General features: G+C 41.0%; 2 protein-coding genes across 3 annotated transcripts; one reads left to right on the forward strand and one right to left on the reverse strand.

Moving 5' to 3' along the window:
• Positions 1–412: 412 nt before the first annotated feature.
• Positions 413–3,474, reverse strand: LOC140926449 (uncharacterized). The gene is made up of 2 exons (XM_073376188.1): positions 603–3,474; positions 413–513 (listed from the first exon to the last, which is right to left on the reverse strand). Exons 1-2 carry the CDS (start codon positions 3,472–3,474, stop codon positions 413–415), a joined length of 2,973 nt encoding a protein of 990 aa, XP_073232289.1.
• Positions 3,475–10,427: 6,953 nt separating this feature from the next.
• LOC140927239 (uncharacterized) lies at positions 10,428–14,657 on the forward strand. Of its 2 annotated transcripts, XM_073376876.1 has the most exons (3): positions 10,428–10,567; positions 11,256–11,307; positions 13,562–14,657. In XM_073376876.1, the coding sequence occupies exons 1-3, from the start codon at positions 10,544–10,546 to the stop codon at positions 14,284–14,286; spliced, it is 801 nt and encodes a 266-aa protein (XP_073232977.1). In that variant the 5' UTR covers positions 10,428–10,543; the 3' UTR covers positions 14,287–14,657. The 2 variants fall into 2 exon arrangements, with proteins under 2 accessions (XP_073232977.1, XP_073232978.1); XM_073376877.1 differs by lacking the exon at positions 11,256–11,307 and having other exon boundaries at positions 10,435–10,567.
• The last annotated feature ends 2,432 nt before the right edge of the window (positions 14,658–17,089 follow it).

Consider the following 17,089-nt stretch of genomic DNA (forward strand, 5'->3'; position numbering starts at 1 on the left):
AGTTCTGTTCTGTCTCTCAACATGTCCATTGGCCTGCGGCCACAGCGGTGGGGAAGTTAAGTGTTCGATTCCGTGATCAGAGAGAAACTTCTCAAACTCCGCAGAGCAAAACTGAGGACCATTGTCAGACTTGAGTGTAAATGGAAATCCATATCTGGAGAATATCTGTGTCAGTACATCCACCACTCTCTTAGCTGCTGTTGAGCACATGATCGCTACCTCATAGAATCTACTGTAATAGTCTACGACTACGAGCAAACTTTCTCCAGTTGGAAGGGGGCCCATCAGGTCTATGGCTATGTCTTGCCAGGGTCCAGTAGGCGGCTTCACTCTCTTCATGGGCTCAGGAACCTGGAATTCACCTACGACTTGGCAACCATGACAAGACTTACACACCTGCTCTGCGTCTGAGTCAATCTTTGGCCACCAAACCTTTGTCCTTAAACGTGCCTTCATTTTTACGATGCCCTGATGTCCCTCGTGGGCAAGACGCAAGACTTCTCCCCGTAAAGCCTTCGGAACAACAATTCTCGTACCTCGCAAAACAAGTTTGCCTAACACACACAATTCATCCTTGACACACACATAAGCTGTCATCCTACATTGAGACCAGTCCCCACTTAAAATGTACTGTCTCAGGCTAGCAATTTCTGGGTCACTATCAGAAACCAATTCGACTTGTTTCGCTGTCAGGGCAACAGGTAAGCTTTCCTCAGCAACTGCCTTGACAAAGTCAAATTCCTCCCCACTTGTGTCTTTAGGGTTACATTGATTGAGTCTTGAGAGAGAGTCTGCGATATTCGCTTTGCCAGGCCGATAAACAACTCTGTAGTCATACCCCTGCAACCTGAGAACCCAACGTTCGATACGTGCTGATGGTTTTGAAAGCCTGCCAAAAATACACTCGAGTGGCTTGTGATCAGTTTCAAGTTCAAATTTGCGCCCGTATACATAAATGTTGAACCTCTCACAAGCCCATACTAGGGCAAGGGCCTCTTTCTCGGTCTGGCTGTATCTCCGCTCCACTTCAGTGAGGTTTCTGGACGCGTACGAGATTGCTCGCCACTCGCCGTCTTGAAGTTGAGTCAGCACTGCACCTAAACCCTGTGGACCTGCATCGGCAATAATACGTGTGTTACAGTCTCCTCTGAAATATGCAAGCGTAGTGGCCTGTGCAACTAGCTGTTTCAACTTCTGGAATGACCTTTCCTGTGCTTCACCCCAGATGAAAGGCTCATTCTTCCTCAGGAGACTCCTGAGTGGTTCTGCTTCTTGCGCGAAGTTGGGAAGAAACTTTGCAGAATACTGTACAAGCTGAACAAATGATCTGACCTGTGAAGCATCTTGTGGAGGGCTTGCGTTCAAGATGGCAGCTACTTTCTCTTCACTGGGCGCAACACCTTGCCTGCTCAGATCATGACCGAAGAATGTAAGCTTGGGAAGACGAAACTGGCATTTGTCCCCATTCAAGGTTAGTCCTTTCTCTTTCAATCGGGTCAGTACGGCATGTAAATTCCTGTCGTGTTCCTTTATGCCACAACCATGCACAATCAAATCATCTGCCAAATTAGCCACTCCCTCGCAACCATGCAAAACATCCGCCACAATTTTCTGGTAATTTTCAGGCGCCGATGTTACCCCGAACATCAAGCGTTTGTACCTGTACAAACCACGGTGTGTAACAAACGTCGTGATCTCGCGCGATTTTTCATCCAATTCCACCTGGTGGAAGCCCCACTTGAGATCGAGCTTTGAGAAGACGGTTGAGCCATTAAGGTCGTACAATACTTCCTCAATTGTAGGGATTGGGTGTCTTTCCCTCTCTATTGCTGAATTCGCCCTGCGCATGTCCACGCAAATCCGAATGTTACCGTCTGTCTTCGGGACAACAACCAACGGCGACACCCACTCAGTTGGGTTGTGTGACACCTCCTCGATGATGTCTTTGGCTAACAACTCATCCAACTTCTCGTCAACCTTGGCTCTTAACCCAAATGGCAGTCTCCGTACGGGTTGTGCAACCGGCGTGACATCATCTCTTACATGTAATTTCAGCTGAAAATCCTTCAGCTTCCCAAGCCCTGTAAAAACCTCTCTATACTTCTCACGGATGTCCGCATCACTTCCTTCAACAGTTAATGAACACACATCTGGACCGACCCTTAACACGCCCAACTTCTCTGCAGTGTTCTTTCCCAGAAGAGATCTTCCTGGACCTTTAACCACTGTGAATTCGTCAACACAACTGTTTCCACTGATCTCGCACACAATCTCAGACACAAATGTCCCAATCACCTCAATAGGATCTTTCTGTCCATAAGCAAACAACTTTTTGCTTGATTTCTTGGACTCACACTGAACACTCTTCTTCTTCAAAACTTCCCAGGTTGCTTGATCAATCACAGTGCACGACGCTCCAGAATCAATAAGTACCCCTGGTAACGTCACTCCTCCAACCTTCAAATCAACTTCACTACCACTTGTAGGCTGACTGACTCCAACTGTAAATGCATAATAATCTTGTTGTCCAGTGGCTGAATCCTCTGATAGTTGATAGGCTCTACCCCGTGTATTATTCCTTCCCTCGTCATCCCTTGTAAGACGTTTGCGTTCCTTTGTTTTGCAACAGACTGCAAAATGTCCAATCTCGCCACATGCATTACATTTCTTGCTACGGGCAAGACAATTCGGGTCACGTGCCATATGGTCAGTGTAATTACAGCGAAAACAGCCTCTTACTTTTGTCTCCTGAGAACCACCCGACGGTTTACCAGACTTATTTCCTCTGTTTCTACCCTGCGCTGTCCCTTTTCCTTTTCCTTTGCTGTGAGGTTTGCCGGAAACAGCATTCACCTGACCGGATGACTGATCCATAGCCTTGACCTGCATGTTCACTGCTTCCTGCACACGAGCCAAATCTTGTAAATCCTTCAGAGTAGCATTTGTTTTCTCCAGGAACTTACGGCGAAGTCTGGGGTCCCTGCATCTCTCAATAAGCTGATCCCTTATTGCCTCATCAACATTTTCAAACTCGCAGAAGATCGCTTTCTGCCTCAACCGACAAACAAACTGATCCACCGACTCTCCTGACGCTTGCTCCATTTGCCTAAACTGATGCCTTTCGAATGGAACGTTTAACTGCGGTGCAAAATAGTTATCCAACAACTCCATACTCTCTGCGAACGGCTTGATTTCCGTACCGGTCAATAACGTGTAATAAAGCTCCTGAAAATTCAACCCTCCAATATGCAACAGCAATGCGGTTTTCTGTTCATCTTTCGTAATCCCTTTTGCCACCAAATACAGATTGAACGAGCGTTTCCACAACTTCCAGCGAACTGCAAGGGTGTTCGGATCTTCCTTTGGATTGAAGGGAGGAAGGCTGGCCACATCCAGGAGAGGAACAAACGTCGCGGTTGGCGAAGCTTGTGAACTTGAAGCTGTACTCGATGTGGTTCCACTGTCGTCCGTCATCTTCCTGACAAAATACGAGGACTTTCCGCACAAATGACTTCCAAAACATCCACTACCTCACAAAACGAATTGAATCCTCGTCGCCAATGTAACAATGACGCCCGGATGGCCGTGTAATAAATCAGATTTAACTTTAAAAGGAACTACTCTTTATTCGGCCGCCATGACACCCGGAAAGCATGGCCCACACAAATATCCATGATCCTTTGCACGTTTACAGTAACCGAGAACTTCCGCTAACACAACTTCCGGTAGACAATAATATCGATACATTACAGCGACCTCCCGCTCAGCAGACCGGCGCTCTCCCAACTGAGCTAACCGGGCGGCGGTTTACAGATCTAGATCAGTTTACAGATCTAGATCACCAGTCCTTAAAGACTATTATTACATGCAATCGCCGCGTTTAACAAGAAGCCAGTCGGTGTATATCAGACCCTGCGCTCGCAATAATTATTACTTCTTTAGATTTTTTCCCATCCTCGGAGACCCAGGGGCAGTCAGTCGGGTCGGGAAAAAAGGCGGGACGAAAGTTTTCAAGTAAGGGCGTAAGAGCTCCTGGGTACCGACTCTTATCGAATTATTTCCAAAAACTCAAGCGGATGCCGGCTCCTGATTGAACACAAAAAATGCTTTGTATTATTGTACCTATTCGGCGAACAGTTTCTCCTGGGTTCTTTTCGTGAGTTCGTACAAGACCGCTATTGTCTCGCCACACTTGCCCGGTTCGTTCACCAAGCTTGTGTGTGCAAGGGAAACTTTTATTTTCTGCTTTCCTAACCGGAAACAAAGGAACTACCGATGAGTCGAAAAAACATTTGCGATGCTATCAGCAGGAGCAATTCAATTTGGCCCGAGAATATTCTGGTTCTGACGGACCACAATGTATCCTAAATAATAGGAAGTTTAAGTTGGGGCGGCAACGATAAAGTCAAATAAGCAATTAAGCTTGACAAGGCAAAACAACAACTTTGCACGTGCATCACGCGTTTTTTGTACATTTCTTTGCCGTCAACTGTACGACTACCTGTGAAAATGCCTAATTTCACGTTTTGCGGAGGACGTAAGCAAGCAATGACAAAATTCATTCTCCTCATGAACTTGGATATGGTTGATAGAAATTCAGCTCCAGAAGATTTCGCTTGCATTTGACAAAGTAAGCTAGTTGGAATAATCAAGATAGAGACTGAAAAAAAAATTAACTTTTTTATGCGACATTTTTGTGGCTGTCAGCCGTCTTGGTATCTTTTAAAAACTCTCTATAACTATTTACGCAAGCCGTGGCCGATGCAAGCGTGAATACCTGTTGTAAGCTGAAGCTTGTATTTTTGGAAAAGCGTCTTTAGTTTTCGGGCAGACAGTATTTTGAAATCAGATGGGAATTTTATATCAAACTGAAAGTTTCCTGATTGCGTGCATTTCTTTGGTGCATGAGCCAGACAAGCCGTGATCGAGACAATAGCCGTCGTTTACGAACACACCAAAAGAACTCAGGAGATGTGTTCGCCGATTGGGCACAATAATACAAAGCATTTTTTGTGCCCAATCAGGAGCCAGGATCCGCTTGAATTTTTGGAAATGGTCCGGTGAGAGTCGGTACCCAGGAGCTCTTTCGCCCGTACTTGAAAACTTTCGTCTCGCCTTTTCTCCCGACCCGACTGACTGCCCCTGGGTCTCCGAGGATGATTTTTTCCAAGAACTATTAAGGACTGGGATCTGGTCCCCTCTCGATCTCCGATTAGGGCTATTTTTTGTAATTACTTTAGGTATTATTCTAAAGTTTGTTTCATATTACTTTATTTTTCTTTTTAATTTTCAATTAATCTTTTTTGGATGCGAAAGCGTTAAATCGTACATCAGAAGAAGTAGAAGTACAAGACGAGGAGAATCAATATGTTCGAAAGGTCATCCCAACAACACAAAAAATTCTTCATCGTCAATGAAATTAGACGTACGGCTTGAAAAATAAGATCTTGCATTGTATTAAAAGACGCATGCAATTGCGAAAAACTTTGTTGCGAACGAACATCACAGTTTAACATTTGTGTTTACATTCAGTGTCGTCGTGGACCCACCGACCGACTGCATCTTAAGGTGACTCGACCCAGTTTTTTCGGGGGGGTACCATCCTACTTTGAAGCTCTCTGGTATCCCCACCTTAACTTTTATCGTAAGTCTAACACATAGAATGGATAACATATAGATCAATCTACAATATAACATAAAATTTTTGGCGATCAGAGTAAATGTCACGTGGTTATAATGCCACGCCCCTTTAAGGTCTGAGTCGAAAATCTGCTGTTGCCAGCATTTTTTCGTGAAAATCTCTCGGCTACACGTAGTGCGCATTAGTGCCTTGCGCTGAACAGAGTTTCACCAAAATCGCAAAGACCCAATTCGAGAAATTCAGTGGTTTCCAAATTTAGGTCATAATTTATGCGAAAATGATAAGCAAACCTTACACGGATTATATCTAATAAACTATGAGATTCATCTCTGTATCTTGGGCATCCTTATAACAGATGGGTCCTTGCAAGTCAGCAAAACGCTTTAGGGCCTTGTAAATGCGCGCGATTTCGAGCGAAGCAAACATTTAGAAATTATAGTTTTCGCTATTTGTTGACATTTGTCAGTGTTTAAGAGTCAATCTCACGAAAAAAGCATTTTCTTAAAAATTCGTAGTTTTTTTTCCTTCAAATTTTTTCAGGGCCACAATTGATTAACTAACTACCCGGACTCTGAATTTCATGGTCATTGAAAAACTGTGACATTATCTTCTATGAGCCCAAACGTGAGTAAACATTGAAGATTTTTAGCGTTTTGGCTGAGTTTGTGCTTTGGGAGTTGTCTATTGTTTCTAGTCTGTCATTATACAGCATTCTTGTTCAGCACGCGTGCAATGACCGCGCTTGGCTGACTTCCGAATATGATAATTTTGGTACAGTAAGACAGGCCATCGCGTGATACATAGAGGTTTAACTCACAATTTTTAATCAACTCTCGTGCTTCTTGTGCCTTTGCAAAAAAAATCAAGAAGTGCTACACACTAAATCTACTTACTATTAAAAAAATATCATTTTTTCATAGGTTTAATGCAAGCCAATAATTAAACCAACTCGTGACGGGAATCCCTTCTATTTTCTTATACTAAATTATCATATCTCGGTGAGCATTCGGAAGTCAGCCAAGCGTGGTCATTGCACGCGTGCTGAACAAGAATGCTGTATAATGACAGACTAGAAACAATAGACAACTCCCAAAGCACAAACTCAGCCAAAACGCTAAAAATCTTCAATGTTTACTCAAGTTTGGGCTTATAGAAGGTAATGTCACAGTTTTTCAATGACCATGAAATTTAGAGTTCGGGTAGTTAGTTAATCAATTGTGGCCCTGAAAAAATTTGAAGGAAAAAAAACTACGAATTTTTAAGAAAATGCTTTTTTCGCGAGATTGACTCTTAAACGCTGACAAACGTCAACAAATAGCGAAAACTATAATTTCTAAATGTTTGCTTCGCTCGAAATCGCCCGCATTTACAAGGCCCTAAATTGTTTTGCTGACTTGCAAGGACCCATCTGTTATAAGGATGCCCAAAATACAGAGATGAATCTCATAGTTTATTAGATATAATCCGTGTAAAGTTTGCTTATCATTTTCGCATAAATTATGATCTAAATTTGGAAACCACTGAATTTCTCGAATTGGGTCTTTGCGATTTTGGTGAAACTCTGTTCAGCGCAAGGCACTAATGCGCACTACGTGTAGCCGAGAGATTTTCACGAAAAAATGCTGGCAACAGCAGATTTTCGACTCAGACCTTAAAGGGGCGTGGCATTATAACCACGTGACATTTACTCTGATCGCCAAAAATTTTATGTTATATTGTAGATTGATCTATATGTTATCCATTCTATGTGTTATACTTACGATAAAAGTAAAGGTGGGGATACCAGAGAGCTTCAAAGTAGGATGGTACCCCCTAAAAAAAACTGGGTCGAGTCACCTTAAGTTTCCTTTTCAGCAGTCCTCCGAAACTGACTTTCTCGTTCCAGTCTTTTCCTAGTCAACAGACGTCGTCGTCGCGATTCTTAAGTTCCCTAATGTAATCAGTTCTAACTTATAAAATATCAAATTTCTTCAGGTTTCTGCCTAAATGTTGGCTTTATATAATCCGCCATAACTTCCACCGTTTCTTTAGGAAACGTCTTCACTTGAATACGATCATTGTGAGATATTTTTCGGCCGTTGCTGTATTTTAGAATGGAGTCGCTGGCGATAACCACAGTTGGTTTGCCGCGATTTGAAGACGGTTCAACAGGGGCCGTGGATGATAAGTTTGATGAGTCTTGACTGTTGGGGCGACGATCATTCTTTTTTTTGCCACCATAGTCCAGCATCAGAGGATGACAGATGGGATGCAAATTTGAAAATTCTTGATGTTTTTAGTATCTACTCTCTCCAAGTAAGTTCTTTCATTTGCTTATATCATAATGGTGCTTTGCCTATTTCCTTTACTCACATCTTTCAAAATAGAAATCAGATTTATGAATATTCAACCAGATACTCTGACGTTTACCGACGTCATACTTGTAGAACAAATATTAAGAAATTTTCGATCCTGTTTCAAGGTCCTAGAATATGGAATTCTTTACCGAAAAACATCAAAGACGCCCACATGTTTAATGTATTTAAGCGACTGACCAAACCATTTTTAAGGGTCAAGCAGGATTCAGCTGAAATATCTGATTACCTACATACCTATATTTTTTTTCAGTACACATAATTATATCCTTAAAATACAAGTCTTTACTTCTTTTATTTTCAAAAGCCGCCTAGTATTTAAATTACCGGATAAGCTCGTTGGCTTCTAGGAGATTTCCCCGCCACAATCACTCCTTCCGAGCTGTATACCAATTTTAAGTTAATGTTATTTAACTATTTGTTATGCTTTTAATTCTACTTGCAGTATGTAATTTATTTTGTTTGGCAAAATAATAAATAAATAAATAAATGAATAAATGCATCTGGCCTCTGACCCTTGGGAAATGTAATTACCCCTCGCAAACCTTCTGTTCAAGGGTTAAGATTCGGATCGTTTCAAGCAGACTTTCGCGCTTGAGCACTAAATTTTTGATGGCAGCCTCTTAATGATAATAATAATAATAGTAATGATAATAATACCTTTATAGTGCGCAATTTTCCATAAAAATGTTCAAATCCACATTATAGTCAGTTAGAAAGTAAGATCTGACCTTTAAATAGATAAAAATAGTAGCTTAAATTAAAAATGCGCAATAAAATATCAAAGTGATAAAATATTACATAATAAAATAAAAAACAAGACAGAGACTAAGTTATGATAATAAAAATGTTGAACTAAATAAGTGTGTTTTAAACTTTACTCTAAAAACATCAACAGACTTGGCGCATCCGACATCGAATAGCAAAGCATTCCAGAGTCTTCACCAAGTGTTGATTTGGATATGAAACTACGATAACTAAGTAAAAGATTATCAATTGAGTTCCTAAGATTATATCTCGATGGACCTCTAACAGAAAAGAATTTTAAACTTAATTCTAAATCTAATTGGTAACCAGTGTAACTCCATAGTGAGGGGCGCTATGTGAAAAAAATTGTGTTCATTAACAAACAGTCTTGCACAAGCATTCTCACGTACACGTTGGAGGAAACATTACACTCGTCTGACTCTACGCCATCTTGAATTTGGTCGTCTCGCTCAGTTTGTTCGAACAACACAATTGCTTTCCCAAATTCTTCCGTATTTTTTCGGAAGGCACCATTGCTATTAAGCTATCTGGAAGGGTATCTCCAGGTTTTCCTTGAATTTGTAGAGCCTTAGACTTGATATAGAAATTTCAGGTAATCCTTAGAGCCCTCAGGACAGATAATGTGCCGTTCGAGCTGATTGTAAACTCGTCTTCATTGATATTTAATAGGGAATTTAAGATACGGCGACTACAGACTATGAACTAGGGCTGGACGAGCGTTGTCCTTTATTTGTAGCACTGGGTTATGTCGTGCAAAAATAGAACAATAAGTAGACTACGAGAGAAGAGAAAGGAAAACAACACAATTGCTTTCCCAAATTCTTCCGTATTTGGGGAAGCAATTACGTCGGGTGAAATTGGTGAACAAAGTATTGATTGCACAGTTTCTATTTTTCGGCCCATGAATTCTTAAAGCATTTTATTTTTTATGAACTGAAGCGAAGAAGGATTCAACTGCGTGCTCAGTCTTCGTCACCGCGCTCTCCAATTGTAACTTACTCTGAAAAGCCCTTGGGGAGAGTTAATCAAACTACTGTACTGTACAGTAACTTATGACCAACAATGTCATGAATTTTGGCAACAAATGACTCTTGGACAGCTTCTTGCGAAAATCTGAAACTTGTCAAAGGCCGTCGGCATGTACTTCTTGCCAACTTTCGTATCACCTTTAAGTCAGTCAGCTAAAATTTGCAGCCGTGTGCTAACTGAAAAAGTTTTGATTACTGCAAAATGGAGGCCAGTAGGACAGAGTTCACATTGTAAGCGTTTACTTGAATAGAGGAACATTTCGCACGTATTCCTCAGGGCTTTTGTGTAGCTCGCCTAAATAAGGAAGGCTAATTTGTTTGCCAGAAAAGGCCATAGGATCAGAATTTAAAGTAAAACATTTAAAACTCCTTGAATTAAAGAATGGCATAAACAGCTTTGCGTCGGTGAAACTGCGGCGAAACGGATCAAACACGACAATGCATGAAGAATCCAACGTATAGAGTTGAGAAGTAAACAGTATATATTTTTTTTCAAAAAAAAAAAGAAAAGACAGGTAGAGTTTATAAAACTGGTGTTATCTGCTACGCAACTAAGTTACCTTAGCAGTGATGACGTGTTTGTTCCTTTTTTGGCCTCGCTTTGAAGTCGAATTTTAATAAGACGAAAGAAGCCCATTGATGCTGTTGTTTCAAGGAGAATTATTTGATATTGACCACCATGGCTGGTTAAAGATCTGAGGTTATAAATTTCTGGTTTAATTTTCAATAAACAAATAGACGACTCTGCCGACATGCGCCTCATCCAATGTGTCCAGGTAAGTTCTAAATTTTAAATTTTTATTTTTGTTCAATACTCCCAGTCACATTTTCTTTGTTGTTGTTCCGTAATCTCAAAACTTTATTGCTAGAAAAGGGTTAGTTCAGGTGAAGTGCGCATTCGATCTGTGTAGTGCCTCATTGCTAAACAACCTCCTTCAGTTTGATTTTCTCTAGGAGGCTAGAAAAACTCGATCCCTTAACCCACATTCATATAAAAGATCTTCCTCTAAATTTCTCAGAGAAAATTAACTCAGACCATTAAGAGGACTAAATGTCAGTCAATTTGGCAAGTAAGTTCACAAAATTCCATGGCAACAATACTTCTCTCTAGTGCACGCTGTGACGTCAGTAAACTAAAATCAAATAGGGAGCCTATCTATTTGGCGTTAATTTTGCCGAAATTCTATGGTTAGCTTCGATAAACTTCCATCGGACCCAATTTTTGTGGTCATCCCTTGAAAAATTTTACCGAAACCCATAGAGATCAGTTTTTTCTGTCAGCCGCGTTAAGCCTAACCTTAAACCGACAGGCAGTCTTCTCCATGATATCAGTTATTCGTTTACAATTTGATAACTGTTGGTAACATGACAACTCCACTCCATATTTCCGAAACGTGGTTTTAGAATTAAGTCTCCCTTTCTTTATTGTCATCTCCTTAGACCTACTTCATTACTTTTTTGCAGCCTGTTATATGCATCGCGATACTCTCTTTAGCACAATACAAATCTTTCACAGGTCAGTAAAAAAGTTTACGCACTTACGCGAATAATTATAATCCTTGTAAAAAAAAGTTATATAGTGACAAATAATTTTAAGACATTTTAAGTAATCGGTGAAAGGAATGACCTAGGAGTCGCGGCGGAAGCGCTTGCCTTTATAACACGCCAGAAAACATCTATTTTGAGACGAAAGTTAACTCAAAGTTATGTTTTCTTAAATGTAATAAAGAGCTTGCAGGAGTTAGCTACTCTGGGTAGATCGTAGGATTGCAGCCCTATATAACCAAAATATGATCCATGGTCTGTGCAGTTGTTGCCGAAATCCCTTGCGAAAGTCGAAAAACAGTGCACTGTTCCCAAAGTCGAACACAAAAATGGTCAAATGGACCATGCTAATACGGGTAAACTTGGTATATGCTGATTCAGGTGCACTCTAAAATTTTCGTGGGTCTACTTTCAATAAAACTGATAAACTGATCAACACTTGATAACTGATTCATTGTTGATCACCTATCAACAATTTATCAAAGTCGTCTTTCACTCAGCTCGTGTCTACGACTTCGAAAAATAGCAGTATGTATGTAGAGAGAGAATCTCTTGGTTAGGAATATTGGACGAAGTTGCTTACATATTTAACTTAAAGTCGCGCAATTTCTTTACTACGGAGATAACGCGGTTCCTTCCAGAAATGAGGCAGGCGATCTATTGATATGCGCTTATTAAGATAATGACTCAAGCTGCGATAATAAGTTCACATACTCTTTAAGAAACGTAATAAACTATCAGGCCCTACAGTCGTCTAAGATGGATTCAGTGACGACAAGCTTATGCACCTATCAATGTAAATCCCGTGGGGGGGGGGGGGGGGAGTGCGGGCACAGGGCGGGGATTTGATGCCTGAGACTATCCCCCTGTCGGACTTTTGATCGTGCGAAACGACCCCGGGGTCGGACCATTTGACTTTGACCAACAGAAGCCTGGTCTCAATTCAGAAGCGGTTACCAAATCCGTCCCTCGAGGCTTTCTGAAAGTCACGCTGTTGGAGAAAGGTGTGAAGTTTTCATTTGTTTTAATCGACATAATCCGATACTTTAAACTGTCATCTAAACAGATAATGTCTATTTTGAGAAAGTTTTTATCGTCAAGTTCCCATCTGATTGTAAAACTCGATTGAAATCGAATTCCACCATGACAGTCAGAGGAATTTTTACGGGTCACTGATCCAACCAGTTCCGACATGTTGAGCAGATGTTATAAAGCATTTTACGTTTCATTAATATTATAATAGCACGGTCAATCTTCCTAGAGTGATTTTGTTGTTCAAAATAAGAGATGCTAGTGGAGAGAGAAAATACTTAATTAAAGCGAGTAATTTAACGGAGCTTACGCTTAGTAAGGACGTACTTTTGAAATGTTCTTTTAATTCGTTTTATACAGTTATTATAGTATTGTTTGTTTAGATTTTTTCCCCTGGGGTGGGGGCTTTTTTGACACTTTTGATTGACCATTCGTTTCCCACCCTGGGGAATTTGATCAAAAAAGTTTTAAAATTTGTCAAATCCCCACCCCTTGCCCGCACTCTCCCCCCCCCCCCCACGGGTGATCTAGCGATGGATTTTGTCCCTTTTTACGCAGTTGAGTCGAGGCTCAGCAAGGCTCGGCAGGACTGAAAGAACAAAAGGCTCCACTTTCCCCTCGGCTTCGCTTCGTTCTATTTGCTCATTCGCATGACAATCCCCATAGACTGCTCTATTGACTCTATTCTGATAGTTTCTGAGACAACCTCAGTCAAACGTATGTAAAACGTCTTGTCAGCCTGAGAAAACAGCCGATATTTGGCGACGCTACCACTGGTTTCCCCGCCAAATGACGTCTGAGGAACAACCGCAGAAATTCCATACTGAGGACGCGTCACTACCCTGATCTGGGTAGTGCTTCTGATTGGTTGAATCAAATTTTCCACGCGGAACGACCAATCAGAAACCTACCCAGATCTTGGTAGTGACGCGTCATCAGTATGGAATTTATGGGTTCGTTTCTCAGACGTCATTTGGCGGGGAAACCAGCGGTAGCGTCGCCAAACGTCGGCCGTTTTCTCAAGCTAAAAACTTCTTCACTGGAAAAGAATTTCTAGTTTCACCAGTTTAATTAATTGCCCTGTATACGAATACTGACAAGAACGCATACTATACGAAACGCCAGATTTGCCAGAAGAAAAGGTTTAGTTGATCTGATCTCTTTTCTCTTACATTGTATTCCTATTCTTACAGAAGCGCTGCCGGTAGGGCGACCAGTCTACTCAAACCACTATTTTGAAATAACACTGGAAACGAAATCGCAATCTCCCGTTAAGGTGAAGAACGACCTTGAAAGCAACCCAAGTGTGTCTATCGGAAATGGAATTGAAAGCGGCAGCGGAAATCAAAGTGGAGATGGAATAGGCGGTGGAAATGGCAATGAAAGCGAAAGTGGGGCTGGCAGTGGAAGCGGTTTAAGTAGTGAAGAAGGAAGTGGAAATGTCAATGAAGGAGAAAGTGGCACTGGTAGCGGAAGCGGTTTAGGTGGAGAAGGAAGTGGAAATATCAATGAAAGCGGAAGCGGCACTGGGAGCGGAAGCGGTTTAAGTAGTGGAGAAGGAAGTGGAAATGTTAACGAAAGCGAACGTGGGACTGGGAGCGGAAGCGGTTTGAGTAGTGGAGAAGGAAGTGGAAATGTTAACGAAAGCGGGGTTGGCAGTCAAAGTGGTAGTGGTGGTGGAAGCGGAGATAACGAGGAAGGCCCTGATGGAAGGTCCTCCGCTGAAGGAAGTGGAAGTGAAGAGTTTAGCGGGTCTGGTGAGGTTATTGTTGACGGTGGCAAAGTAATTTTGGGTGGAGGTGTTGCGCGCCTACCTACATCAGAGCCTATTACTTCTACAACAGCGGCAGTAGACAATTCATTGTCAGCAATCCTACAATTACTCAAGGAAATCGAAGCAGCATCAAAGGAGCAATGATGTCAATATATTTCTTGTCAATTCAATATTTTCTGCGAATGTTCGAACCGTTCGGAGATACTTGCAGTTAAGATACATGGGGTCGGAAACTGGGTCTGGAAATTTCTTGCCTTTTGTCTATCTGCACCGTAAACCATATTTTTCATGTAGTAAACGGTATTTGCGCTATTATTATTGCGTCGAGAGTTTATATCACCTTATAGGAGCCCCTTGCAGTGTTGACATAAACTCAAACTACTGATAACGGACAGCAAACAAATTTCGTGGGAAATAAAATCAAACATTGATTAAAGGTGAATAAGGTATTGAATCTTAGTCAGTGGCAGATACGGGGGAGGGAAATGAAATGAAATAAAATAAAAACTTTATTTACGTGTCAATTTATTTAGCCTTACAGCTCATGGGGGGGGGGGGGAGGACCCATTGACTGGATACATTAGTAATCAGTAATTAGTAATCAGTACCCCTAATAAAAAAAATAAATAAAGACTATATAAATTCTTTATATCTTCCTAAAACATGAAAATAATTAAAACCTATTGCATACACAATTCTTTTATGTAGTCGGGTTGTCTGTGACCAAGCCGGGGATATGTACGTATCAGTTCACGAGTCCGAATATGTTGAATTTCCTAATATTTCTTCTGAATGAATTAAGACTTTCGATGGTACTTAGTTTTCTGGGTAGCTTGGATCAAATGAGAGAACCCAAGTATTTTATAGAGTGTCCACCATATCGAACAGGTTCGAATTTGGTAGTTCGAAATCATTGTTGTTTAAGTAATACTCGGCGTGTTCTTCAGTTGAATAATTTAGTGATGTAAATAAGTGAGAGACCATGCCATACATCACCAAGGCTACGTCCTGTAAACGCCTATTGTATGGTGTTGGTAGCTGGGTCCAATCTAGCCGGTTTTTGGTTATACGCTGAGCTTTTTTGTATACTGCTCTTAGTGTTCTCTCTCAGTGTATCCGCTAGACCTTTCTTCGATCTGATGATTTTGAAAAGTGCTAAACTAAGTCACAGTTTGTTAGGTGGGGTAAAATTGATGACCAAAGTTAATAGCGGAGCTCCAAGCGCGCGCGGAGCCCCATAACTGAGTAAATCTACCCATCCTAGAAAATTTGGTAATTACGTGAACGTACATCGCCCGACCGACTGACCGACCGTCCGTCCGCACCACAGGCACACCAATATAAAATATCTCTATCAACAGGTATGACAACCCAAATGCAACGGAAGAAAAGAAAAAAAACAACAAAATCGTGTCTTTTTCGACGTTATTTTTGATGTTTATACTCACGTGGATAACAGAGAAAGAGCTAGGAAAACGAACTTTTTTCGTGTGAAGAAAAACATGAAAATTTCATAACGGTGGTGAGAACATGAGAAATGCTAGCGGCTAGGTGAAAATAAGCGGCAAAGAAAGAATAAAAGCGAAAATGAACACAGGAAACAAAATCTTTGGTAAGTACATATGACAATTCCTCCATAAAAATAATGTGTAACTAAAAAGTTTGACGTTTTAGTCGTACAAAACGGCATTGTAGTCGTGCAAAACAACAGCGAAGAAAGACAAAAAAGGCGTGTTGAGAAAGTGTCCTGCACGGGCAAATTTTTCTTCTTTTTTTTTTCTTTTGCTAATTAGATCTATTGATCTTGATGGCATTTTCATTGCCGTTCCCGTTTAGCGTTACACGATTTATGTTTTTTTTCGTTCTAAAGTATTATTAACCAGAGCTTCACTTTTGGCCCTGGCTAAATCTATATATTATGTGACTAGTAAATTCAAATTATTGTCCATTTGAACTCCCAAAAGCTTGATTCTCTCCATTCTACTAATAGGTTCTCCGTCTAAGATTGTATCTTCGTCGTCAGTTACTGCGTCTGCATTCCTTGGGTTGATGATTAGTAGCTGAATTTTTTTACGCAATTGTATTCCCTAATACTCAACTGCTGGACAGTGATTTATACGCTGGAGAGCTCTATTATATTCAACGTTTGAACCTACCGGGACCAGACTGATGGTGAGATCTGAGATGTGAGTTGAATGCTCGACACTGGCAAGAACCACAACAAACAAACTAAGTTCACTCAGCAAAGTTTGAAAAGGCAGGAATCGTGGCGCAGCTACGTATACTAAATATGACCACTCGCGTTACATACAAATTAAAAAATAAGCCATTCGGTTCCTGGAGATGTAGCTGTAGATTTTACGAGTGCTATAGTTCTCAGGAAAACACCCCACGAGACTCGTTGGAGTCACACAATGTCTTCGAATGTTTTAGACATCTGTAGAGTTTAGAGTCTTGTCGAACATCCTGCGCAACGGATTTCTCTGAGATCCTGGACTAACTAAGTAAGGGATCCATATTCATTAAAAATAGGGAGAAGCCCGACGTCAACCAGCAGGTGAAACTGTAAAACCTGACTCTCACCCTGTAAGTCCCTTAACGTCACTAATTTAACATTTAAAAACGCAGTATTGTTAACCCAATGTAACGAACTTTTTAACATCGCGCTCGATTAAAAATCAACGGCGATTTCACAATATGTAACACTGAAGATGACGGATGTACCGTCGAAACATGTCTGGTAAATTACGTTTATGTAAAGAAAGTTGTGTTGTTTATGTGACTATCTATATTGTTGGTGCTAACTAGACCTTTTGAATCAGTGCTAAGAAAAAACTAGGAGATCACAAGGTAAGAAGTTTTGAGGTATTTTTACTGCCTTTTTTATTGTCATTTTTGACAATCCACCCACGCTGAGGTTCAGCTGGTTCTCTTGTAAACTAGGGGT

Source organism: Porites lutea, chromosome 2, assembly GCF_958299795.1.
Source record: "Porites lutea chromosome 2, jaPorLute2.1, whole genome shotgun sequence".
NCBI classification, from domain to species: domain Eukaryota; kingdom Metazoa; phylum Cnidaria; class Anthozoa; order Scleractinia; family Poritidae; genus Porites; species Porites lutea.

Excerpts from the sequence above, each read along its gene's own strand:
- LOC140926449 (XM_073376188.1), bottom strand. The coding sequence starts at position 3,474 with ATGACGGACGACAGTGGAACCACATCGAGTACAGCTTCAAGTTCACAA. Across the intron at positions 514-602 it reads AAGTGGGGACTGGTCTCAAT|GCTTTACGGGGAGAAGTCTT; the intron begins GTAGGATGACAG and ends GTTGTTCCGAAG.
- LOC140927239 (XM_073376876.1), top strand. The coding sequence starts at position 10,544 with ATGCGCCTCATCCAATGTGTCCAG. Across the intron at positions 10,568-11,255 it reads GCCTCATCCAATGTGTCCAG|CCTGTTATATGCATCGCGAT; the intron begins GTAAGTTCTAAA and ends ACTTTTTTGCAG. Across the intron at positions 11,308-13,561 it reads ACAATACAAATCTTTCACAG|AAGCGCTGCCGGTAGGGCGA; the intron begins GTCAGTAAAAAA and ends CTATTCTTACAG.